This window comes from Stylophora pistillata, chromosome 10 (genome assembly GCF_964205215.1).
Source record: "Stylophora pistillata chromosome 10, jaStyPist1.2, whole genome shotgun sequence".
NCBI lineage: Eukaryota > Metazoa > Cnidaria > Anthozoa > Scleractinia > Pocilloporidae > Stylophora > Stylophora pistillata.
The window spans coordinates 3,117,461-3,144,798 of record NC_142528.1 but is presented as its reverse complement, the minus strand read 5'-3'; the positions used below and the strand labels follow the sequence as shown (position 1 = coordinate 3,144,798).

General features: G+C 39.0%; 3 protein-coding genes across 3 annotated transcripts; all 3 read right to left on the bottom strand.

Annotated features, from left to right (window-relative positions):
• Positions 1-5,576: 5,576 nt before the first annotated feature.
• Positions 5,577-6,464, bottom strand: LOC148721405 (dopamine receptor 1-like). The gene has a single exon (XM_088736163.1). It carries the CDS (start codon positions 6,462-6,464, stop codon positions 5,577-5,579), a length of 888 nt encoding a protein of 295 aa, XP_088592289.1.
• Positions 6,465-16,577: 10,113 nt separating this feature from the next.
• LOC148721404 (melanocyte-stimulating hormone receptor-like) lies at positions 16,578-19,520 on the bottom strand. The gene is made up of 2 exons (XM_088736590.1): positions 19,426-19,520; positions 16,578-17,526 (listed from the first exon to the last, which is right to left on the bottom strand). Exon 2 carries the CDS (start codon positions 17,523-17,525, stop codon positions 16,584-16,586), a length of 942 nt encoding a protein of 313 aa, XP_088592716.1. The 5' UTR covers position 17,526; positions 19,426-19,520; the 3' UTR covers positions 16,578-16,583.
• A 3,442-nt stretch (positions 19,521-22,962) lies between these two features.
• LOC148721403 (uncharacterized) lies at positions 22,963-24,419 on the bottom strand. The gene has a single exon (XM_088736162.1). It carries the CDS (start codon positions 23,962-23,964, stop codon positions 22,963-22,965), a length of 1,002 nt encoding a protein of 333 aa, XP_088592288.1. The 5' UTR covers positions 23,965-24,419.
• Between the last annotated feature and the right edge of the window lie 2,919 nt (positions 24,420-27,338).

Sequence of the window (27,338 nt, the reverse complement as noted above, 5' to 3'; positions counted from 1 at the left end):
GGTCAGTTTCGTACACCTTTGTAGAACGCCCGGGCATGATCGTGTTCAGCCCAAGGTTAATAATGTCAGTGAGAGTTCTAAGCTTAAGTTCAGATAACAGATCAGGTGAGAGAAGATCAGACCAAGGCACTTGAAGAAAAAATCTGCCCACACTGGCTCTTTTACTGGGTCTTTTGTCTCTGGAGAGGATGATCTTATATTTAGATTTTGAGGGCGTCTCCCTGATTCCCGGCCCCATATACACAGACAGGTGGTCAGATAGACCAAAGGGAGGAAGGCTACATGGAGCAGAGAAAAATTCAGGGAAGTTGGTGAAAATTTGATCCAGAGTATTATTACCTCTAGTGGGAAATGAGACAGTAGGCTTGAGGTGAAAGGCCTTAACAGCAGATTGGACCATAGGAAGGAGCGACCGGTTAAAGTCGCCAGCCAAAATAATTGCACAGTTAGAACATTTAGCCTCAAGAGACATTAAGGATGTCACCAAATAATCCCTCATAGCGGAGTCGTTGGCGTCAGGGGGTTGATACACCACGCCCACGATAATGTTGGAGAATCCACGCGGTAATCGGATGGGCCTAAGGTCGGCCCAGAGAGCTTCATGATCCTCATGATGAAAATCAGATAGAACCTTGCACTGGATCGAATCTTTAACGTACATACACACACCTCCATGTTGCCAGCCGACACGATCGCGCCTAAAAAGCTGGTAGCCTTTGATGTTAATCGGGGAATTAGGAACACAGCCACTCAGCCAGGTTTCAGTAAAAAGGGCTATATCAGCATTAACGTTGTTTAGATTGTGAGCAATTTCATCAATTTTAGGCGCCAAGGACATTGTGTTGGACAAAAAGATCGATGGAACAAAGTGAGGCCTCCCAAGGGAGCTTGTGGTCACGCTATCGACTTCAGATCTTGATGGAGTCGAAGAGGTGTGATTTTGAATATTTAATAAGTTCCCATGATTTACTGAATCATGCTTTCCCTTGGCCCTTGGATAGCTAATGTCGGTTCTGTCCTCGTGTACCGGTTCACAAGAGCCGATACAAAAGACCAAACAATACAGAACAGCTAACCAATGACTCCTAAACAAAGAAAGAACAATGGTAATTCCCTTGTGAACCGGTACACCAGGACAGAACCCTAATGTCGAACTGTTTTCGTCTTGAGATAACTGGAAGAATATGGTTAACTCTGTGATCCGCCTGTAGTTTGCGTTGGATCCCGCCGCGTATTCCTCTGGTTGGTTTTAAGATTCCAACAAATTTGCAAGCGGTCCATTCAGAACGCCGCAAAGGTTTGATAAGTTGTGTCGAATTTTTCCACCAGAATCTGAGGGAAAGCAGTGTAGATCGGCTGTAATTCATAGCCATAGCGTTAAAGACGTGTTAACAACCTTAGAACGAAAGGGATGAACCACAAAAGTATAGAAAAAACAAAAAACTGAGGAGCCAAATTTTATACAGCCAAACGGCGCAATACAATGCTCGAAAATCCAATACCAATTTTATGGTCTTTTTATTTACTCAGGGAGTAAAACTGGTTTGAATGCGGAACAAGCTTTTCCTATATTTTGACTTTATTAGACACTACTGTCGGCCCTGTTAAACATTCATGAAGCTGTGGAAACTTTTCGAAAATATACACATAATAGATATTTTTCTCAAGACGACCTGAACGGATATCATCACCCGCTCAGCATGTTGAGGTGCCTATCATTGTCGCTGACAACAAAACGTCCTTCTAAGCACGCTCATTAGCCTCACTATATTATGAAATGTTGCTCCTGGGTTCAAGGGCTCTTCTTAGACTTTCTCAGTCTTTTTTTTTTGTTTAATCTGATGGCGGCAGCTTTATTCAGTTAAATTATGAACGTTTAGTCAGACGTTTAGTCAGACATTGGATTTATTCTGTATATTAACTTTTTATGTGTTTTATTTTTTATAAAAAAGTTATGTTGGGTATTCATTTTCGAGTAAAATAGTTGAGTGATCAGTTTTAGTTCGGCTTCTTCTACGCTGAAAGAATTTTACAGACTAGACAAGCCTCGCGGTATTTATTCAGAGTAAAAGGATTAATTAGTCTCCGAATGCGTTTATGATATACGTATGTGAAGTAGATTATGATGGCTCCACACGTCGAGACCGGTTTTTCAGCGGAAATAATCAACGTCACTTTTCTGCCCCTTGGAAACACTTATGGTAGGGACAGTCACACTCTGACGATAGTGATCTGAGCGCACATGAGTTTGACTAATGGTCGTGGGTCGTGGGTACAGGTCGTGGGTCGTGGGTGTGGGTGTGGGTGTGGGTAATACATAACAATTAATCGTTAAGAGCTCATATTTAATAATGTCAATAGTACCACTACTAATAATCAATTACTGTTATGTTTGTAGGGGAAAAGGGTTTTATTCGTGATCGTGAAGGGCCCTTTGGCTGGTTTTAAACGTGATTTGGTTATATCGCCGTGAACGTTGAATCGCCTTTTCTTCATGGAAATTACGAGATGACTGGCTTTTTTTGCGAAACGTGACTTGAACCGTTGTTATTCTTCTTTTCCAAAAATTTATCCTGTAAGCGTCTCAAAACAAGACGTGAAACATGACTGTCATTAGCTACCGTGAAGTAATGCAATACTTCTTGACGAACAATGAAAGGTATGTTTCTTGAGTACGTCACATTTCGCAACTCTGCAGAGTCCGGTCTGTCAGATAAGAAATGAATCGTTGAAGAATTGAAATTATTAGAACCTCTTTATTTATTAATCTACTTATTTCAGTAATTCTTCATATCTAGTTTATTTTATGATTTAGAAAAGGACCTGGCCAGTAAATGGAAGAAGAAAAATTTTAAGATTTTAGTAATTGGTTCTTAGTTTAATTTCTTGTCACCGACGCCAGTTGTGACCAATTTAACATTGGCTTGCGATTTCCGGTTGTCGATTGTACCGCACACTGGATACCAGAGGTTTTACATTTTCGTGCCTTGGAAAAACCTTGGAGCCAACATCTCCAGACCTGCAACTAACTTTGCAACGTTGCTATCTACATATCGGCTTATCTTGCAACAGTTCGCTGTGTCACTTCATTTTTTTTCTTAGATGCTGTGTAGATGGTACGCGATACGGAGATGACAATTGATGTAGCATTCGGCTCTTTGTCTGAATGTCATTGATCAACGCAAGTTTTATTTTCCCTAACCAACAGAGGGATATACTTTTAATTTTGAAACTTCATTTATTTTTAACCGACACTGAGAGCACAATTTAATTTTATTTCAAGAACACGGCCAATAGCTGTGTTTCCGATCCTCTAAGCTTCTTTCATGTTCTGAAAACGTTGTTCTTTTAAGTTTAACCCTTCTCTCTTTTCAGTGTAACTTTATATTTTTGTGTGTTGATCAAGCGTTTGACCTGAACAAAACTCCTCAAACTCTTTGGAATGACCCTCATTTTAAGAGATTACATCATCCTGCAAATAATGGCTTTGTCTTTGGTTTCACTTTTCTTTTTGGATGAAATGAATTAATTCTGTTGGATGAGATCAATGAAATATTAGGCTCACTGAAACCGAGCTGATACAATGACAAGGAATTTATAATCTTTATGTATTATTATAACTAATATTTTAAGTGATTTTTGTTATTGTTAAGTATTAATCACATCCACGACTTTTACCCACACCCACACCCACGACCCACGACTTGTACCCACGACCCACCAGCCACGACCATTAGTCAAACTCAGCGCACATTCTACTAAAAACACGCGGGTGATGCGTGTATTATACTGCGGGTTTTTTATTCTGCGATTCAGTTTTCCATGAAAGTAAATGACTCATATTTTGAGTAGGGGATAATTTCTTCTTTCATAATATATAGGGGCTTTCGATTGAGGCTCTATTCAGCTGTAACAAAATAAACAAAATACCGTTTTTACTTCAAAATATCTAATAATTTTCTTAGTGATCTTAGAAACAGGCTTGTAAGGGTGAAAGCGTAGTCTTTGCATTTCCCTAACTCAGTATATATCGCGCTCTACTTTTATGTATCGAGCGCTGTAAAACGGAAAAATCGAAATGCAGACTTCTTAATAATATTTTTGTGTGGGAAGAGGGTTGTTTGGTATAATAAGCGGTGGGCTGTGTAGGCGGAGGGTTGGCTTGAATGACAATAAACTGCGGGTATATTTGGCCAATTTAAACCGAAATATTTTGTAAGGATGCGTGCCATTCTCAGAACAAAACCTAAAAACAAACAAAACAATGGCGTGCATTACTCATAAAGAAATTTGATCCAACTATAATCTCAAGTCCTCTGAGGTACTTAAAACCGAATAATATTTTCAAGGCCCGTCTAAACGCACGCAACATTTCAACGCAACATTGTTGGATCGTGTGATGCAAAATGTTGTGAAGAACCTGGCCAAACGAGAGCAATATTTTGCAACATCCAAAAATGTTGCACCAAAAATTTGACCGCTTGAAATAACACCAACCAAGAATTTAATGGGGTGGCCAAAGGTGTGGAACACGTTGCGCGCAACAACGTTGCAAGATCTTGCGTTGAGATTTTGATAGCGTTTGGCCGAGCCTAAGTTTCATGATGATTCTGATTTTTACATGATCGATGCCAAATAAACACTTCTATAAATACAAATGTTCTAGGCATTATCCGGTTAGTGGGTTTCCTCTTATTTGTTTATGTCCAATAACTGCTGCGAGAACTACGAGACGTGTGTGTATCTAATCTCATTTGGATTCGTTTAAGAAGGAAGGGTCAGATAATATATTCTGGATCTTTATTTGTTTCAAGATTTATAAACCCGAAGTGTAAAACAACCGTTAAAAGAGCGTAAAATGAAAATATAAAAGCTTCCACTCGAGGAAAAGCGACAGAATTAAAAAAAAAAAAACACTTTGCCTGAATTCATTTCGTCAGAGAGTTGTCGGCGTCTACTGTGGAAGCAACTAAAAGGTCAATTCAAAGTTTAATTATATGGTTTTTGGCTGAGCGACAACGCTGTATCAGTCAAAAGTTCTTTGTTTTTCCATCGATGCAAAATTATTGAGCCATGAAAATTGAGGTGTTTTTTGTTTGATTTTTTTTTTATGTGATAGCTCTCTAATATATCGTAGAACTAGAAAACGTAGATAGCTGAAGCTCTCTATTCTAATTCCAATTATCACCATGCTTAACATTTGTATTCAAATTACGTAGAAATTTCCTTTTAAGATATGTACAATAGCAACCGTCACGCTTTGATGTGTGCCTTTTCATGTTGCATCTAAATTAGGCTATCATAAATACAAAGCACTTATTTTCTGTGCCAATGTTATTAGCAGAGGAGCAACAGCAAAAATTGCACCAATATTCTCGTTTAGACAGGCTCCCTACGGTGATTTTTTCCTTATTACTAGAGATCAGTTTTGAATATTACAAGTAAACCATTTTATTACTACTTTATGCAGGCTGTTAGTTCAAAAAGCTTATCAAGTTGTGTTATTGTATCCACTCACATAATAACTGTCAGGTGCAATAGCCATAGGAGTTCGACTTGTTATTTTTCTGTGTCGCTCACTTTCCGCACAGGTGTATATTTTTGAGAGTGTTAATGATGGTGTGTCGAATGTGCCTCATACTCCAACAGTAAATAATGGGGTTTAGCGATGAATTCATACACACAAGAGTCCAACTGTAAAGCCGAAAAGTTTTCAAAGCAACGCTACGCTCGTTATTGGCAGTAGTAGCAATACTAGTGCAGTATTCAGGCAAATTACAGACCAAGTACACAAGATACACGTAAAATGTAGTAATAGCAATTTTCCTCATCCTTGCGGTTTGTTCCATGTCACCGTCATCCTGCTCGGCTCGCCGCACTCGCAAGGACTGAATTTCCCTCGTGTGGCGCCGTACAGCAAAATAAATCCTGCAGTAAACTAATCCTGTGCACATAAAACAGAACCCAAGGACAACAGGAAGGAAAATCACAAGGGAGGGGGGTATCCAAAAATGTCCAGATACTCCAAGAAATACACTGAACATCCAGATTGATATCGCAGCCAAAACAGAGTGTCTGTGAGTGATAAGCTCCTGATATCTGAGATGAAGATGTACAGCGAGGAATCTGTCCATGCTGAGGGCGAAAACACTGATAATTGAAACTATGGAGAGGGTATCCGCGATGGCATGCATGGCTTTATTTGTTGAATCGTCAACAAGATCGGGGCTTTTCAACCCTCTAACTAAAAGCACAACGTAATAAGGTTGTACAAATATACCAACACCAAGATCTGAGATAGCAAGACTCAGTAGAAATGTCCTTAACGGCCTCGGTAGCGACGAGGTTTTTCTCATTGCGTAAATTGTTATGATGTTCAATGTGATGGCGGTGTAGGATAACAATGGGTTGAGCACACAATTGGCGACTATCGATGAACGATCGGGACCCTCAGCGCTTGTCATTGTTTAGGACGCAGATGAAGATCAAACGCGAGGATAGTCGACCAGGAGACTAACAGTGGACAAAATGGTAACTTCTCGTGAACGAAAGCAGCTTTAAATTATCTATGACTTCCCGGCGATCTTGATTGATGAATTTTGATATTAATTGCCATCTGCCAAACCATTTGGGGGCCTACCTCCCGTGAACCTGCAAAAATTAATTAGGGAAAACCTTTTTCTCGTAATATGTCCTCCGAGTATGATGTTTATAAAGCAAGGGAGAAGGCCAATTGATGAAGACTTTAAGATTCTTTATTTCTCGTTTGTTTTTGTTTTATATGAACATCCGAAAATGAAATGAAAATTGAATTGCCTTTTGAATTTACATAATAATGACAACAACGTCAGTTTGAATTCTCTTACGCGGAAGCATTTCGTATGGTAGAATTTCCATTGAAAACCAATTCTGTTTGTAAACAATGATAATCGATCACTATACGCGATAAATTTACAGAAACTGATGACAGTTTCAAAAGCGAGATTCACTGACTTTGATGGTCAGATGCAAATTTGTTATGCCCCGATAATTGATAATTTTACGCGATGAATTTACTGAAAATCGATGACAGTTTCAAAAGTGTATTTATTGACTCTGATGGTCAGATGGTCTCTGCAAATTTGTTATGCCACGTTTATTCCAAGTTATAGCAAAAGTCAAAATCAATTAGACAATAAGGGTACCTTCGTCCTGATCCCTAAACTGGTCACATGGAGGCTTTTTCAAGTGCAACGATGTTCCATTTTGGCCGTAGAAATTTTCAGAAGAGTTTATAATAGTTTGATGTGCGTGAACGATATTTCCGTGTAAGATCACTGAAACTTAAAGATGTTCTGACAGATGGTTTAAATGTTTTGAGTTGTAAAGTCATATATAACTCAGTTTTGATTGATCTCCACAGTAAAACGTATTCTGATTTTTAGGTAGTTTGGTCTGGTGTTCCTCCAGGGTTGAGGAAGTTTATACAAAGTCTTTCAAGGAGTATTAAACGTCATTTTAAACGTCATTCTTTTTTATTAAAAAAAAAAAGCAGTATTGTAGCTCCCATTGCGGGCCTATGTTTACGTGAACATCTGGGCAATCGCCTATGTGCTTTGAAGGGGAAAATCATCGCGTTCATTCCAAAAATGTTTTGTTCCGTGTATTGTGGTTGTTTGTAAACCCTAAGCTCGAACAGTCGGTGAGTTTACCATTTCAGTTGTTTATGTTGTAATTTCGTTTGTTTTAAGCGTGTGTTCACTTTGCAGAAAACCTCTCCTTTGCTGGTTAGTCGAGTTTTCGACACAAGCAAATATTTCTGTGAAATAAACAACAAGTATATCGTTGTGATATCGTTCACTTGTGGCTTTGGAGCTTCTGAATTGTTTTCCTCTTCACAGGACACAATAAGTATCTTCAAATATGGAACATTCTAGTAAAATAATTAATTTTAGAAGCAACCTTTCAACGTCCTTAAGGTATCACACTACCTGTGACGTTTGGTATTCAGAATAATTTGCAAAGTTAGGTAACTAACCAAGTCGCGCTCCTCAAAATTCTATTTAAAAGTATTGAGGGAATGCATGTAAAAGTTAAATCTACAAAAAATAAATAAATATTTTGAAAGCGCGCTGTAGCGGATGAAACTTTACCATCTTTCCAGCGTTTTGTGATGACGTTATAGTTTATGAATTTCAGATGGTCATATATTCTCATCCAAGTATATCTCTATTAGCTAGCATTAAATTAGCTATATGGAGAGTTATCGGAATCACGAATAGAAGATCTCGTATATACAATTTAACAGGCATTCCAGTTTTATAAAATCAATTTTAGGCGTTATGGCTGATTCAGCTTGTCAGCTGCATGGACACACGCGTTCAATTTGATTTGTACCACTCCTGATATGTCACATGAAATTTTGAACAAATTTCGATGGTTACCGGCGGAACGGTTTAACAGAGTATGAGCTGAGCGAATAACAGTTTAGCAATATACGGTAATGTTTTATGCCCAAGCCAAGCCAGATGTCTTAAGTTCCTGATAGGAGCATGATGGCGGGTTACAACTTGGGTTATGAATAAATTCAAAGCGACAGTGTGCCGATTAGTAAGTTTCTAAGTAAACTGGTGAGATCCAATGAATTCCCGTTCTAGTCTGTTTTTTTTTCTTGTGATGTCGTCTCACGCTTCGGGTGCAAACATTTATATTCATAAAAGATTTGAAATGAGACTGACTTAAATAAAGAGTAAATGAGAAATAATGCCACGTTAGCCAATGAGCAGCGCTGAAGGCAGACCTTGAGGCCTTATGAATTCATATCGCATAATTTTATTCTACTAATTTATCCACAGTGCCTTTGAACCGAACCCCTTTTTTAAACTGAATCACAATGAAAATGTAAAGTCTGAAGCTTGTAACGGTTATGAAAATGAAGCAAAGGCTCCAAAAGATGATTCTGATGTTGACTAATTTTGATTCATCAGTAGTGACCCAAACGCAAACGGATGAAAGAATAGCATTGAGCACCCATGCTAAGATTACCTGACAAAGAACGCGTTTGTGGGTCACAAGTTCGCGATATCTGAGGTGGAGATGAATAGCCAGGAATCTGTCTAGACTTAGTGCCATGATACTAAAGAACGAAATGTTAGCGATTGCAAATTGGATGAGCCATAAACTTTTGATATCAAGGTTACTTCAGACACTTGCAATAAACAACGGCTGAGCTACTAAATCGACTGCGAGATCAGAGACGGCAAGATTCAGCAGCAACATTTTCAAAGGTTCTGGTAAAGAGGAAGTTTTCCGTATGGCTTGAATTGTTATACTGTTGAAAACGATCGCTATCAATGCTGCTGAAAGGGCGCTCAAGACGACATTAATGAAATACGTAGAATGTCGTGTACGTTCATCATCCGCCATTTTGCTACGAGGGAAGTTACTCGTTTATATGAAAAGTTCAATTCCACGCGGTTTTATTCAAGCTGAAAGCTTGTCAATTTGAAGATGCATGCAAATATTTAGTCTAAACCAAGCCAGATGTCTTCAGCTGCTTTGAGAGGAGACATGCAAAATGAAGAGCTAAAAACATGGGATATGAATCATAGTGCCCCAAATGAAGTACTAATATTCAATGTGTTTCTAATCTACTCGATGTTTTATTGTGATATCATTCCTGGTTTCGATTTCAAGTCTTTATTTTCACGAAAGATTGGCAACGAGACTGAGACAAGGTAAAAAAAAAAAAAACTAAAAAAGGAGGAAACAAACATGGTCATTGAAAGCAAATGAGTATGAAATGAAAAAGTAAAAAATCGAGTGCTCATGCTATGGGTATCAAGTTAAAACTAAGTGTAAAGAATAATAGCTTCTGGCTTTCAGACATATACCAAACTAAAAAATTACGACTTAAGACTGAGGAGGTTTTACTAATCATCAAGATATCGACGATGTTTCCCACCATTTGGATGTCATAATTAGACAGATGAGCGGTATTCTCCTGTTCAATAACCAAACTATTTGCATAAAAGCCATTCAAAGCTGAGTTACGTCTTCTTTTTTTAATTTGTGACAGAAGGCTGCTTTGTTGTCAGAGTAAAAATAGAACAATTACTTGAGAACTCTTTATTGCGCGTCATGAACAACTCTTCATAAGTTTTAAAAAAATACCTATGGAACTCACGTCCTTTTTCTTTCCTTTGCCAAATTCATCTTGAAAAATTTTCGTAAGACAACGTGGGGAAGGGGGGGAGGGAGGGAAGAGAGGATTCTGGTTGTTGAGTCAAGATAAATTCACCAGATGCCCCTATAAGGCTCTGTAATAGTCCTATAACCCCCTACGCTCATTGACAGTAAATTGTTAGTCAGTATTCTATAGTTCTCCTTTATACTCTGTTGACAACGACCGATCCCTCCTCCGCTCTCCCTGAAAAAACCATGGGATCCCCTCGGAATCTCCCACTCCCTAAGGCAATAAATAAGGACTGGTCCCTTGGGATTAAGGAGTCTTAGCTCCTAAGCTTTATTAACCATAGCTGCTTGGGTACCAGATTGGGTCTTGACATCTAAGAGGAGTCAATGTTCAGTTTGAGGGGGCCCGTTAACCGGCATTCGATTTCAGTTATTTTGAATAATCACTTTACTTTTATCAGTTTTAATTTCATATAATCTTTCGCATCAATACTCCACTAAGTTTTACAAACTGCGCAACCTTCTATAAACTAAAGTATGTATGTAAATCCTGCTTTGTCCCACCCGACAAAAAACTGTGTCATTGTCAGTTTTGCCTGATTAGCTGTAAAGTTGATGCCAATCAAGAAATGAATGATTTATAATCTTCTGCACCAGCAATGATCGTAAACCGGTAGAAAATCTTGTGATCTTGAATATTTCCTCTTTTTACCATACCAAAATTTATTTCCAGGGGTGTTGCAGTCGAATAATTTTGTTTGGAATAAGGCATAAACTTGCGTCCGTGAACTAGTTTCTTTTCAAAGGGAGGGTGGCTAAAATCGCTTGACACAATCACTGAATACATACAAAAGACTACAGGGTCGGTACTTTGCTAAATTTTCCAAAACGCACCCCGAATAAGGAGGCAACAAATGTATATGATCGAATTCTGAGCGAAGTTTATACTTAAGTTACTAAGACATTATTAACCTTTCCAACCTCAATTTAGTAGGTTTAAAAGTCACTGTTACATAAATTTAAAGCAAAATCTTAAAAATCTTAGGAATTCAAATGTTGTAGACACATGAATGGAAAGCCGAGTCAGTTCTGTAAAATTTTTCTATCTTGATCATCCATAATTCTGACATGAAAATATCTGTCGCAGTATGCCAATGGTAGAATATCGAATGTCTTTCATTCTCCAATAGTAAATAATTGGACTCAACGAGGAATTTACAAACGTTAGAGTCTGAGAGAAACAATAAAAATGACATGATGCTGTGCTGCTGAAGCGATGTAGCCCAAAATTTAACCGGACAACAACACTAGTAAGAATATATTAGCATGTAACAAACTATGAATACAAAATATAAATAGAATACCCTGACGACTGCAGATTTTCTCTGCTTCCTAGCATCGTCCATTCACCATTCGGCGCTGCTTGTTGAACTTGTAGGGCTTCAATTTGATTTTTATGGCGTTTTGCTGCAAAATAAAGTCTGCAACTTATAACTGCTATGCAAATAAAACAAATACTCCAAATTACGATAACTACAACTTTAAGGTGGATCCAATTCAAGGAAACTGCTGAAAAAACAATATTTAACACCCACGGTAAAATCACCACACCAACGACACGCCTGTACGTCACAAGCTCCTAATATCTGAGATGAATTTGAACAGCCAAGAAACTGTCCACGCTCAGAGCCATGACACCGAGGAACAATGTGTTAGAAAGTGCATGCAGATTTCCACCGAACAACTTGACAGTAAATGGGCTATAGTACCTTGAAATCTTCAATGCAATTAATAATGGCCGGGCTATTAAACCAACAGCAAAATCAGAGACAGCAAGACTCAGCAGTAATATTTTTAGAAGCTTTGGTGACGACGACAGTCTTTCTCATGACGTGGATTGTTAAATTGTTCAAAATGATGGCTATCGGGGGATGTTATTAAAACTGGTAACGGGAAAGGGATAATAAGGAACGGGGAAAGGGGAAAGGGGAACGGGGAACGGCGAATAGGGAACGGGTGTACAACGGTAACCCACCTGAGAATTCAAAATGGCGGCGTAAACGATGTTTACAAACACTGATTTTATCGCTAGGTCGCCGCTTGCAGCGAAATTAGACGACTCGCTTTTATTTAACTACTGCCAAGGCGAAGCCACGAAGCCTAGTATTCTGAGGCGAGTATTCGAAGTCAACGTTTCTGCAATGGCTGCCACCATCTGTTCTGACGTCCCTCTTTGTTTCTCCTTCTTGAAATTTGCATCTTGTACAATACAATACAATACTTTATTCAAGAGAAAGGAAAATAAAAATTGTAAAAGTATCTCTCGAAAGGGGATATTCTAGAGGTTAACCCTATATAAAAGATTCCCCGAATAAAAAGATCAAAACATTATATACAGATAATTAAAAACTGTTTACCATCATCTCAATCAATATTCATGTAAATCTTTAGTCTGTTACGAAATAAAGTCAATGATCCTGCGTGTACAATATCTTTAGGCAAATTATTCCACATATTAACGATCCGTACAAAAAAAGAAAATTTGTAGCAATTTACGATAGCTATTTTTACGTAGAGCTTATAATCGTGATTGGCTCTAGTTCGATTACATTTAGTAAGTTCAAAAAAGTCCGAAAAATGAAGACTATCTATTTCCAGAACTATCTTGTAGCACTGGATCAGAGATAAAAACTCTCTTCGTTTCTCCAAAGTTTGCCAATTCAGTAGGCGGCAGCGGTCTTCATAGCTCATTTCTTCGCGTTTTTGCTTTAATGCCAACCGAGATGCCCTTCTTTGGACTTTTTCCAAGGATTCGATATCTTTTTTTTGGTAGGGGCTCCAGACGGGGACAGCGTATTCGAGTATAGGTCTTACTAATGACTTAAAGAGGCAGGAAAACGCATAGCGATTATCGTTTCCAAGTGATCGCCTAATTATACCCAACACTTTGTTCGCCTTGTTTACTATGTAGGAAACGTGTTTACCCCAAGATAGATCGTAGTTTATTGTGACCCCTAGGTCCTTGGCGCTGTCGACAGATTTTAGTTGCGTACCAAGGGAATAACTAGGCTTGGATCTGTCTCTACTGTGCGTTACACTCATAACTTCACATTTTTCAGGATTAAAGCGCAACTGCCACTTGTTAGCCCAATCGCTTAATTTGTTCAAGTCCAGCTGTAAGGCTGGTATATCCTTATCAGGCTCCATGATCTTGCGATAGATTTTAGTATCATCAGCGTAGATTTTCACGGTTGATGCAATGTTTGCCGAAATATCATTTATATAAATAATGAATAGGATTGGGCCGAGTACTGTTCCTTGAGGCACACCTGAAATCACGGGTGACCAGTCTGAACAATTGCCCCTTAACACTACACGCTGCCTTCTATTCGTCAAAAAATTTCTAATCCACAGTAGTAGAGAGCCATCTATCCCATACCGTTGTAGTTTCAGCAGCAAGCGCTCGTGTGGCACGCTGTCGAAAGCCTTGGAGAGATCTAAGAAGATGATATCCGTTTGTTGCGAGCAATTCCTAGCCTTTGCCCAGTCATTGTAACATGTAAGTAATTGTGCCAACGTCGATTTACCCCTTAGATACGCAAATTGGTCTGGATTAAAAAGATTGAGGTCTGACCAAAAGTCGACCACACGGGACTTTACCACAGCTTCTGCAATCTTGCAAACAATACAAGTCAGTGATATTTGGCGGTAGTTCTCCATGAGATTTTTGCTCCCTTTCTTATGGACTGGAGTGATGTGGGCCGACTTCCATATACTTGGTAGTTGACCTTGAGAGAAGGATGTATTCAAAAATAAAGCCAGTGGAGATGACAACACTTGAGCACATTCTCTTAGGATGCGAGGTGATATGTAGTCGGGCCCGGGGGACTTGTAAATATTCAAATTTCTTAGCAATTTCTCAACTTCCGTGGCAGAACAAAAGATGTTACATAATTGTGGCAGGGTTTGGGTATGTTGGTTGTTTGCATTGCCCAACAGTTTTTTTTGCAGATAAGTAGCAAGGAGGTAATATTTTATATTAACAAAAATGAGCTAGGAAACGTAATAACCAGCCTAGTTATTAAAGTTACTGCATGCAGATATCTGCTTACCTTACCGCAAAATAACATCAGGAACATATCATTGTATCGACCCATAAACTTCTATGTAAACAATAGAGAAATCAAACATTGACAGAACTTTTAATAACATTTAATTTAACAGGAAAATATCAGTTATGTCTTCAAGAATGTAGGTGTATGAATTCACATTCATGCTAATGCTTACAATAATATTTACACTGCATTGATCATATTCAAGAGAAAGTGATTCCCATAATGGGCGTGAAAGTCATTCAGCTGTTTGCTTTACAACATTATTGACATTGCTAGGTTGTAACAGTGAGGATATTGGAGGTAAACTTCATTACCTTACAGTACAATTACTCTATGAATATAAGAATAAATGCCGCGAGCTTGTAGTTCTGATTTGATTGTTCAAATGTTGTGCATGAATTGTAAGATACTTACCTCTCCGAGGATTTGATTTCTATGCAACCTGCAATGTGTGCCAGAAAAAAACTAAATTTATGAGGCTCCCCGCTCCCCGATCTCCGTTCCCCGTTCCCCGTTCCCCGTTCCTGATTTTCCGTTTCCCGTTGCCCGTTGCCCGTTGCCCGTTCTCCGTTCCCCGTTCCTCGTTCCCCGTTCCCCGTTCTCAGTTCCTCGTAACCAGTTTTAGTAACATCCGTATCGGGGCTGATGATGCGTTCAAGTCAAAATTAATGATGGTCGCACTTATCCAGGTTGACTCTTCTTTCTTGCATTTCTATTCTGTATTATGTCAAACAATCTCCTGTGTTTCACGGTGGCGAGGAGCTGTGCTTAGTGGTGAACCGGCGACCACGCGACGGGGAGCTACCGATAACTTAATCTTTGTTGACGAAAGGCCGGTCATCAAAATTCTGTATCAATAAGATCCACATTAATCCTAGTTATCTCAAAACGTTTCAATCAAAATTCGCAAATAGCATTCGCGTCCTTTTTCTTGAACTGACATAAATTTCTAAGATTTAAGTAAAAGAGTTTTGAATTTCCTATATTTCATGAAACGAACCTCTACTTTACATATTGGGATTGTCTAATATGCTAATGCATAGCGGGGGCAGCGAGACTCACAACTCAGGTTTTAAAACGGTGAATCAAACTAGAATCAAATTAAAGATTACCTATTTAAACAGTGACCTGAGAGGATGACAGTTTGGAAAATTTGTTCCAATGAAGTGTGCCAGATGATCATACGTCACTCAGACAAATTAAACGGTTATTTTTTTCATTTTGTTTTTGTGAAAAATTGAAACGAAACCGTAACTCTACTGTACGAGTCCCAAGTTTCTAAGTACCAACTGATTTCCCTTCAAGAAAAAATATTTTTGTTTCAACGCTGCGGTCTGAAGCATTAATACTTCCTCTACCAGGTGGCAATGACGCAAAAGAACTTGATTACGTACTTCAATCATTTCCGTCAAGAAAAACCAAAAAATTCACATGGAGAATTGTCAGCATAGCGTAACTGTTCTGGACATTTTTTAAAACACAAGGGCTACAGGAAGAAGAATGAAACCAGTTCTAACGCGCTTGAGTATCAACCAATTAACTGATAAGCCGCTACAGAAAGAATTCCCATGACTATCGCGTAGGAAATTAACTCTGAACTCCCGATTAAAGGGTGCCTCAGAGTTTGGTCTAGCTTGACCAATAGGAACACAGTACAACTTAAGAAAAACGACTTTCGGCTGCAGGTGTGCAGAAAAACCTGCGAGGCACTGAAAGCTTAAGCGATGTTGATTATTCAGAATTCATCGGTGTTTCTCCGAAAGGCTAAGCCCCATTTCCTCTATTTTGATAATAACATCAGACTCAGATTTTCATCATGAAAAATGGTTTATTTTCAGGAATATTTGTATTGAAGCGCGGAGAGAAAAAAAATTTACACCATATACGCTTTGCATGAAGTATGTCAGTGTCAGATAAAGAAAAGAAGTCATCAATGAGGCTTCAAATATGTTATCTTCATTTTCTACTAAACGTCGTTGCAAAGGCTTTATCAAACACTCAGATCCTAACACAACAAAGATTGTCACAGAAACCCACTTTTACTGTCACGGTTTTTTTTTTTTAATGGCACATTGAGCATCAGTAGCCCACAAATTTTTCTAACAAAATCCGATCAAAACCAGAAGAGCATCGATATGATTCTTATTGGAGCGCTTAAAATTAAGATTTTTATTCCAAGTATTCATGTGTCTTATGATAGAACGCATTATTTTTCATAACGATTTTTGTTATAAGTGCTATACACAGTACTAAAAGTGTACTAATTACTCAGTCAAAATTAAGGTCACAACCGCCTCAACTTTCTTGTAAATTTCTCGTAGTGTGGATGCCATGTGCTGTTCTTGTTCTTTCATGCGAAGATTTCGTTGGCACTGATTCTGATGCCGACTTGCATGGGAATATGTTCCGCAGTACGTCCATCATGGTTTGACGAATTGGTCTTATCCTCCAACAGTAAATAACAGGATTCAATGAAGAGTTGAAAAACATAACGGTCCGTGAGTAGCGAAGGAAACTGTCTGCACTTCCATGTATTGCAATGAAAATAATACAACAATACATTGGCAAATAACAAACAAAAACCACAAGATACACATACAGTGTACTGACTGCAGATTTTCTCGGCTTTGTAGCACTTTCTACCTGGCTATGCTGTGCTACTTGCTGTACATGTAAGCTTGCCTGGATTTGGTTTCTGTGGCGTTTGATAGCTTGATATAGTCTAAAATTAACAATTGTCATGGAAACGAAACAAAGACTCCAAATTATTGCGACGAAGGAGAAGGCTGTATACGCCTTCCTCCAAATCCAAACTAGTGAAATACCCACACTTGATATCCATTTCACGATCACTGCACCAACAACGCGTTTGTGAGTCACAAGCTCCTGATATCTGAGATGAAGATGAACAGCAAGGAACCTTTCTATACTCAAAGCCATGACGCTGAGAAGTGAAGCGGTGCATAGAGCACATACGATGACCAGTAGCAGGGTGGATGCCAAGGAATTCTCCGAGGTGTTTTGCTTGGACAAAATGACAATTAGTAGGATGTACAATGGCTGAGCTAACAAACCAGCGATAAGATCAGAAACTGCAAGACTCAGGAGAAGTGTTTTGAAAGGTCCCGGTAAAGAAGAAGTTTTCCTCATCGCGTAGATTGTACAAGTGTTGAACACAATGGTGGTGAAAGATGTTATGGCGTTCAAGACGAGATTAACGATGTACCAGACTTCCATTCTGTGGTCAAAAAGAAAACTACTGTGAACATCGCCACAAAGAAGTTTACAGTAAACTGAGTTCCAGCTTTCTGACTGGAGATCGTCATCCTATCGATCGTGTAGTGTTCGCTCCCTTATAGCCAACGATATCACATATCACATAAAACGTTCGCCTGTTACTTTCTGTTCTCATAAAATTACGTAAAAACAGGTGACATATTTGCTTAGCTTTATATTGCCTATACCCTGTTGTATGCGAATGACTGAACTCACTTCAGTTCAAAGTTAATAAATGGCAAGATGAATGACCTTCTCTCCTTAAATGATTTAACGACTGGTTCATGCTTAGCGTATGTTTATTGAGATATAAATTGTTTCGTTTTATTACGGAATACCCGTCACAATTTGTAATAAAGTTAATAAAGCTTGTCGCACTCTGTATTAAAAGAGCTGCCATACTTTGTAACAAAGCCTGTCGCACTTTGTAACAGCTCGGTCTTTCTGTGGAAGTGCAGATAGTGTCCGTTATGGCGAAAGTCCTGCATCACCATCTTCGTCATTATTATTAGTTTTCTTATCCTAATACTGAACTTCTAGATGCTGAGCTAATTGAAAAAGGAAAAAAAAAACATAGGGCGTAATAACGTAACCTATGTTCCTACCGGGATTATAACTTTCTATAATATACAAGGTGCAGAAATGGTGGGAAACTAATAAAAATAATTAAAACAACTCGTGTCCCTTTAAAAACCTAATTTAAAAACGACGTCTTAACATGGATTGTTAGAAAACATTATCACAGCTTTTTAATGACAAAGCGAGACTATTTCATTCTAATGTGCGACAATTTCATTTCAAAGTGAGAAGATTCTTACAAAGAGCTACAGAACACGGATGCACGCGGGAAGTTTAGAGAGCGCCATCGAAGCTTAAAAGTTGCTCGAGGCATAGCCGACAGCAATTACAGCTTCTCTAGCCTCTCGCAGCTGAATTGGACTGGAACGTTGCAGCCGAATGTGACTGCATACGCCACGATATATCCGCACGGCCGTAGGTACTAAGAGATTTATACCATTGTAACTCAATAGGAGTGACATTGGACAAACACACGTCATGATGTTATAATGCATGTTAGGGTATGCACTTTGTAAGAAGCATTACGGATTTTTATTTAAATCTATTTGCATACTGTTGAGCACCAAATAAAGGGAATTTGTAATTCAGAATCAGAAGCGGATGTGAGTTTCTTAAGTTAGAAATACATTTATTGAGGTCTTGACAGTTTGTTAACCTTGAGGTTCCCTCGCTGGATTCGTGAAATGGCTGAGATTTTTGCGAATGGAGAAAATTTTGAAACATTTATATTACTTTATTTAAAACAATTTATTCATCATTGAAATTGTGAGCACCAGTCAGTTCGAGCGGGGGCGAGCTCACCTGCCCTTCTTAAAGATGCACAAAGAAACATTAAAAAAAGGCTGGGAGAAGAGCGTGTCTGGCGAATAGCACACGTAGTCTTAAGCTTCGAATAGAGCAACAAAATCGATATTTGTTAGTTCCCTCTTTTAGCATTAATTACCGTGCATGACGAAGAAAGGAAGAGTTTATGTGAAGCTTATATCTTTTTCTATTAGCTTCCGCGATGAAATTTACTCCTTTGAAATAGAAAGAACACTAACATGTTTGTGATAATTTGTCTGTTGTCTCACCTTCACACAAGATAAAGTTGGAGGAAGTGAAAGAAATCTGAATACTGAACAATTTTCTAAATATAGGCGCGTAAATACTGAAAGCTTTTCAAAATATTGAGAATCGACTCAGTTCTTCCAAGTCACTCCTATTTACCCTGAATTAAGCTCTTATCGAATAAGTTACGAAAAATTGCTTGCAATTTTCGAAAACCCTACATGATAAATACCTTTCAGTTCTCAAAAACTTGAGTAAGAGTCATGTTAAACTTCAGAGTTCCGGTTATCACGGTCGTGTCTTCGTCTAAAAAGCATACTACTCTGCTTTAGGTTTTTTCGTGATAGCTTACAAAAACAGCTATAAATAGCTATGGTAACAAAATGTGTTATGAGTTATCATGTCGCCGCGATAATTGGCTATTTTACCAAAGAGATTGTTTTTCCATTTAATGAGGAAAATGTCTGCGATTCGCTGCATGTAGGAAGATTGATCATGAACTCATTTCAACTCTCGATATGGAGAGAATTGAAAAATCGGCAACGAAAACAGATACAGAGGATGAATTTTTTAAAACTGACTAACTGTAAGTAACAATAGGTATAACATTGGAAACCGAACGCTAATATTTCTGTCTACGTAAGTTGGGAACAGTTTTTAGTGTAATAGAAAAATCCGAGCCATTTCATCTTTACATACTCACTTTGTAAGTCTCGTTTAATTTTATAATTCTATCAGTCATCACCGCAGAGATTCCACGAGACTTTAAAGTCATGTGGTCACTTTGATTATCCACAATTCTACAAGGGAGACATCCCTGGAGAATATCAAGTTTGCTTTAATCAAGCACTGAATTTAAGCTGAGTATAACACCAACATAGCATCCAAAACTGATTGCATAATGTGGGGGTGGTGGTGAGATAAACATGCATCCCCCATAAAAATAACTAGAGTTCCAACTCTGACTTGTGACAAAGTAACTGCATAACAGAACAAATGTTAACATTTCACAAGATAGCTCTCCAGTTGAAAATGAGTGAGTCTAATCGCTATATGGATTAGAGGACAACAACATAATGGGTTCTGACAGTAAAAAATATACAAGTGTTCACATTGCAGACAGAAGAACATGTCCAAAACTATTTTCGCTTGACCTTGCTATTGGTTTGTTATAAAACTTGTTGAACACACAGTCACTCCTCCAGCTAGCAGATTTCATTATTGTTTGTAAGGGGACCTTGTTGAACACTTTGCTGGTAGAAGCTGCTCGTGTGCTATGTGGTGTAAACATTGTAGTGTCTACGCCTGAGAGTGCCATAACTTCTTTAATCCATCTGGATATGGTCTCTTTTGACACTTTCTTATATGGCCGTATAACACTGATAAATAACTGATTCTCCCCATCCCGTAGGTCTTGTGTCCTACTCAGGTATTCCTCAAGTGTTGAGGTCACACACAATTTCTAATCTGAGGTGAATCTGGGTATGGTGAGTACAGGCTGTTCCCTACCTGGTGCAGATTGTTTTACGAATTGGTCAATGTAAAACAAATAAGATTTGTCCTCATCCATATGCATATTCTTAAGGCTCATTAGATGGATTGTCTGACAGCGTTGACCTGTTACGAGTGCACACATCATGATCAATTTGTATGTAAGGTTTTTCAAACTAAGATCCGATAGTGGATGAAGTGTTTGAAGATATCGAAGAACAATTGAAGTGTCCCACATGGACGTATATCTGGGTATTTGATCTCCAGGAGTTACAGATCGTTGCCTGTACTGCTGCTGAAAAGCCTTTGTTTGCAAGGGATCTCCTGACAAAAGGCAGGCTATCAGTTTGAGCTTCACTCCAAAAGGATGAGGTTTGTCCCTCTTGAATGGCAAGTGGACATTGGTCTTCTGTGGAGGCAGTAGAATGGGTCTCTTGATCAACAGACGCAGGAGCTTGGGGTACCAGGGTTGGGATGGCCAATTTGGGGCAATTAAGATTGCAAGTGACTTTTCCCTCTCGATCTTCGGCAGTGTGTGTGGCAAAACACTAAAAGGAGGAAAAGCATATACAAAATAATTACTCCACTCAATTGTAAATGCATCAACAGCAAGTGCATTTGGGTCTGAGAACCATGAAACGTAGGGGGTAATCTGACAATTCAGTCGTGAGGCAAACATGTCAATGTTTGGCTGTCCCAGAATTCTTGTGACCTCTCTGAAAATATTTGAATCTTGTTTCCATTCAGTTGAGCCATCAAAAATCCTGGACGCCCTGTCGGCTACAATGTTATCCTTCCCCAGGATGTGACTCACTATAATCCAGACTCCCCGTGGGATACACCACTCCCATATTTCCCTTGCCATTTGATTGCATGGCAGGGAATGGGAGCCCCCCATGTTACGGATATAAGCAACAGCAGTCGTGTTGTCGGTCAACACTTTGATAGGAGTCTGGTTTAGATTTTTACATAGAGCTTGAAGCCCATGTTAGACTGCCTTGAGTTCAAGGTAGTTTATGTGATAGTGGGATTCTGAGGCTGACCACCTTCCCCCAGTAGTATTGCCATCCAGGCTTGCACCCCAACCTTGGGTAGATGCATCGGTATATAGGGTTTGTGAGATTTTCCCCCTATCAATTTTTTCTTTTTGATATCAAGGCATTAGATATCCACCACAAAATATCAGATTTTGCTCTCCCAGAGAATTGCATGGACGAGTCAAAATCACCATGAGTAGACTTCAAGGCAGCAGCCTTTTCTATTTCTATCTGGCGGAAGTACAATTCACCATAATCAACTCCTGGCAGGGAGGAGACCATCATGCAAATAAGCTGTGCAACCTCCCTTACGGTGGGCATGGCTTGTTCCAATACCCCATGAGCTACCCCTTTGAGTTTTTGATATTTCTCATCTGAAATGGATATAGTCATGTCCCTGGAGTTAAGTATGAAACCCAGGTGGTGAATTGTTTGGGTAGGTGATGTCACAGATTTTTCTTTATGTGGCAAAAAACCCAAATCTTCAAGCAGGGTAAGGGTGTCATTTACATTACGTTGGCATTCATCAAATGTGTATCCAACTAGAAATGAATCATCAAGGTATCCACTTGAGATGTGCCCCATTCTCCTGAGTGCAGCAAAAACTGGTTTCATAATTTTTGTAAAAAGGCGTGGGGCAGACGAAAGTCCCTGGGCCAAACAGGTAAATTGGTATAATGTGTTGTTCCAATAGAATTTTAAATATTTTTGGTGTTCCCTGTGGACTGGTATAGAGAAGTATGCATCTCGTAGGTCTATTGAGGCCATGTAGCACCCTGGTCTCATTAATTGGGTGCAGGTGTGAATTGAATCCATCTTAAAATGGTGAAAAACCACAAACTTGTTTAATTCTTTGAGGTTTAAAATCATACGGTATGTACCATCTTTCTTTGGCCTTAAAAATATATTTGAGATAACCTGTCCATGTTCATGATGACTTTCTTTTATGATTCCCTTGTCAAGGAACTGAGTAAGTTGTAAAGCAATATTCGAGCTTTCATCAGCTGAAAATCTGATTGGCCCCGGTACAGAAAACTGCACAGGTTGTACTAAAAATTCTATTTTGTATCCAGAGATAGCAGATAATATGGAGGAGTCCTGAGTGAGCTCTCTCCATTTTTGGAAAAAATTTTAGATTCGACCTGCCACTTTGGTGGCTGGGTTCCCTGCTGCAGTCAAATTTTCAGAGGAATGAGGCACACCATTTCCCTCAATCCCTGTCATACTCACATTTGACACATCTATTTTTGTTTCTGTGGTTTGGTCGTCTTTGTCGACTGATAGTTTTTGACTTCTTTTTGATAGTAGTTGTGGGGGTAGCTGTATTGTTCCCTTCTGTGGGAGCGTCCTTGATTGGCACGCCCCCTGCGATGCGATAAAAAATTCCTCCTGGAGTTACTTGTGCTTTTAGAAGAAGACTCTCCATACTTTTGTTTTGTGAGTTGTTGAGCTGCCTTTTTGCTCTCTTTGACAGTTTTCAGTCGCTCTGTCAAATCATCGCCAAACAATTCTGAACCGACAGGTTCTTTGCTACTGCATATAGTTTTGTAGTTTGTATTCAAATCAACCTTGAAAAGATCTCGACGACACATATTGAGGTCATGATTGGCAGCGGCAATCAGCAACACAGACCTTGTAAGGCTTTCCCATATTTCTTCTGGGGCTGGCAGTGGAGCCTGGTTTTCCACTGTCTCACCTACCTTCCCTGTTAGGTAGGCGAGTGGAGTTAGACCCTTAATCAGGGTTTCTTGCATTTTCTGGATTCTGGCATCCATACTACGTGTGGTTTTCTGGGCAATATCCCATATTTCAGTGTTGACCTTTGTGACCCGCAGCAGTTTGCAATTTTCGGGCCGTTTTATATCCTCTTTGCGTTTCGTCAACACGTGCTCGCTCAGTCCTGAAGCTAAGATATTATCAAGAACTTGTGCAATTTTCTCGTTTAATGCTTTGCCAGTTTGTTCATCTCCAGTGACTTCCTGAACAAGTACATCAACTAAACCGTCCGCGACGGGTTTATCATTGTCTGAGCTTGACCTACTCATTTTTGCCGGGGGTTCCCCCACGACTCCATTATCGTCCTCGCAATCGTCAGGCGGGTCCTCATTTAAGCCGGCATCATAAGCCGCCTTTAGTTCGGCAATAACGGGAGCGAAATTACCTACAACTGCCGTGAGTTGGTCAATTTTGTGGCTGAGTTCGTCAAATCCTTTTGACGTTTTGGATGATTCCTCGTTGATCATCGTGTTTGATGTTATGGTCTCTGCTGACTTTGAAGCCTTTTTGACCTTAGAGACCTTTAAGGCTGGTTGTTTTTCTCTCCTTGTACCAGCATTGGGAGTTTTGCCTGTTGGAGCATCACTCACTCCCTTGTTTCCCCGGCGGCGCCGTGGGGCAATTTTCCTCTACAATTATGTCAAACGCGCTCAGCGTTGATCCCTCTGAATTCATATTGGTAGACAGCGATAAAACGCTTTAAATACAGTTTTGCCTCGCAAAACAACCAAATTATCCTTGTAAGGCAGCGCCTTACGTAGAGGTTTATATATTGTCTGTAAAGGAGGTAGGATGGTGAAGATATTCTTTGATTTCGATTCGCTTGACCAGTCGCACATGTAATGGCGGAGCGTAAGCGTAGCAGAATGACCAGTTATGCGCATGCGTAGTGATCTCTTGGAATCTCTGCGGTGATGACTGATAGAATTAAAGAGTTTGTATAGTGGTTTAGCTGGACTTGCTTTTGAGCTCCGTAAATGTAAATTTGTGCGAAATAATCAAAGAAATAAAGTCTTACCTTCGTAAAGAGTAGTCTGTGTTGTTCTCCTCGCGATTTGAGGCCGTTTTGCTGTGTTTTAGCTTGACGCCCTAAATTACCGTGCATAAAATAGGGGAAGGTCGGAAACTTCTGTTGACACATGCTCGCAAAAATCGCTCGAAAACAACTCTTAAATACTTTCTCTTGAATCAAAACTCGGCAGCACGAAAGCCAAATAGTTGCCCTTTAAGTTCACCAAAAAAATTCCCACAAAAGTCGGTTTGTCGAGCAACCAATCCAGCGAGAATTTTAAATTAACGGCCGTTCTGAATTCTTCTAATGCGTGGAAGGAACTTCTTGTGCAGCTGAGAGACCGTTAATGCGTGGTCAACCTGGACCCTAGTCAAATCTCTCTCAACGGGTCCTCCCCATAGTCTTCTAACACCAACTCTTCACACATACTAAGGTAACCCGGGTAAACTCATCGACTTGACTAAATCGTCGATACTGTCCATGTTCACTGTTTTCAATGGATTTTTACAAATATCCTCTTACCCGGGGTACCTTATTAGACGGACTATGGGGAGGACCCATGACGCTGAGATGTGAAGCGGTGCACAGTGTACATATCATGACCAGTAGTGGGGTGGATGCCAAGGTATCGCCGTCTGCGGTGTTTTGCTTGGACCGAATGACAATAAGTAGGATATATAATGGCTGAGCTAACAAACCAGCGATAAGGTCAGAAACTGCTTGCAAAACACTATTCGCAGAAAGTATTTGCAAAAAAGCCGAGATTAAATTTTTTCATTTCATGGGCTTGAAATCTTTAAGAAAACATTAAAATCCAGCTGAAATGCGATGTGTTTTGCAAAATTTGGCCAAAAAGTGAAAAGTGCGAGCTCTTGTCGAGCTCAACTCAGGCTTAAAAACAAGTCGGGTGCGAGTGATCAGTGAACCAGTCTGTCAGCCAGTCATACGCCAGTCAGTAAGCAATAAGTCCTTCAGTGAACCAGTCAGTTAACCAGATAGTCAACCAGTCACTCAGCTGGTCAGGTACCAGTGAGTCAGTGAGTCAGTGAGTCAGTGAGTCAGTGAGTCAGTGAGTCAGTCAGTCAGCCAGTCAGTTCCCCAGTCAATTGGTTTTGTTTGCTTGATACTAAAATTACCGCACCCTTTTATCTGCTGATACCACGTCAAGTCTATGCCTTTTTTCTATCCTCACAAAATCAACATCAACAGGAGAAGTTTCTGTAATTTTTCCATCGCTGATATCTTATAATATTTCAATGACTGCTTTTCTTTTTTCTTTTTGAATGAAGTTTGTCAAATTCAGTTTGTAAAATACGCGCTGGATTTTCATTATATTTCATTAGCATAGCGGCGAGGTGAAAACCGAATTTAGACTTCAGAGTCGGAATCAAATATTGGACTGAACATTTCGAAAGTTAGGAATACATTCAACTGTCTTTTTTATGTTATTTTCATGAGTTTGTGGGAAAACTTAATCATGAGAAAAAGAGAATAATTCTGAACTGTTTTATTTTCCCTAAAAATCATATTATTCATCGCAGCCGATTGTGAGTACTAGTAAATTCAATCAAGGGCGGGTTTACTTGCCCTTCTTAAAATTAGCTTTTTCCAATGAATAAACAATCGCCGCCCGAAAACCATTAAGAAAGCTTTAGTAAAGAGTGTACTGAGAGAGGAAGTGCACTTTGGCTTAAGTCAACTACTATACTTTTATTTCATTCTGTTTGTATATTTGTATGAGTGGCCAAAGACGAGGAAGAAAACTTTGAAACTCATAATTATTATTTCTGCTTTAATTAAGTTTACTCCATTAAAGACATTTCTCGGAAGAGGAACCTGTTGTGACGTTTTTAACATAATTTATATTTTGGTTCATTGACATCTCTGTCGATTGCAGTATAAAAGTCCTTTTTTCTTCTCAGTCCAATTGCGAGTGAAATGAGCATATATTTAAGAGAATACTCATAATTATTATTTCTGCTTTAATTAAGTTTGCTCCATTAAGACATTTCTCGGAAGAGGAGCCTGTTGTGACGTTTTTAAGATAATTTATGTTTTGGTTCATTGACATCTCTGTCGCTTGCAGTATAAAAGTCCTTTTTTCTTCTCAGTCCAATTGCGAGTGAACGGAGCATATATTTAAGAGAATACATTTTTATGTTTTCGTAGTGATAGCAAGAAAGTATATCATCTGGATGAAATTAATCATTTAACCTTTTCAGGGCAACTTTCGATTTAAATGATTTTTATGGTCTTTTTGTTTACTCAAGGAGTGAAACTAATTTGAATGCGGAACAAGCTTTTCCTATATTTGGACTTACTGTCTGCCCTATTAAACATTTATGAAGCTGCGGGAAGTTTTCGAAAATATACACATAATAGATATTTTTCTCAAGACGACCTGAACGGATATCATCACCCGCTCAGGATGTTCAAGTGCCTATCATTGTCGCTGACAACAAAACATCCTTCTAAGCACGCTCAATAGCCTCACTATATTATGAAATGTTACTCCTGGGTTCAAGGGCTCTTCTTAGACTTTCTCAGTCTTTTTTTTGTTTAATATGATCGCGGCAGCTTTATTCAGTTAAATTATGAACGTTTAGTCAGACGTTGGATTTATTCTGTATATTAACTTTTTATGTGTTTTTTTTTTTTTATAAAAAAATTATGTTGGGTGTTCATTTTCGGGTAAAATAGTTGAGTGATCAGTTTTAGTTCGGCTTCTTCTACGATGAAAGAACTTTATAGACTAGACAAGCCTCGCGCTATTTATTCAGAGAAAAAGGATTAATTGGTCTCCGAATGCATTTATGATATACGTATGTG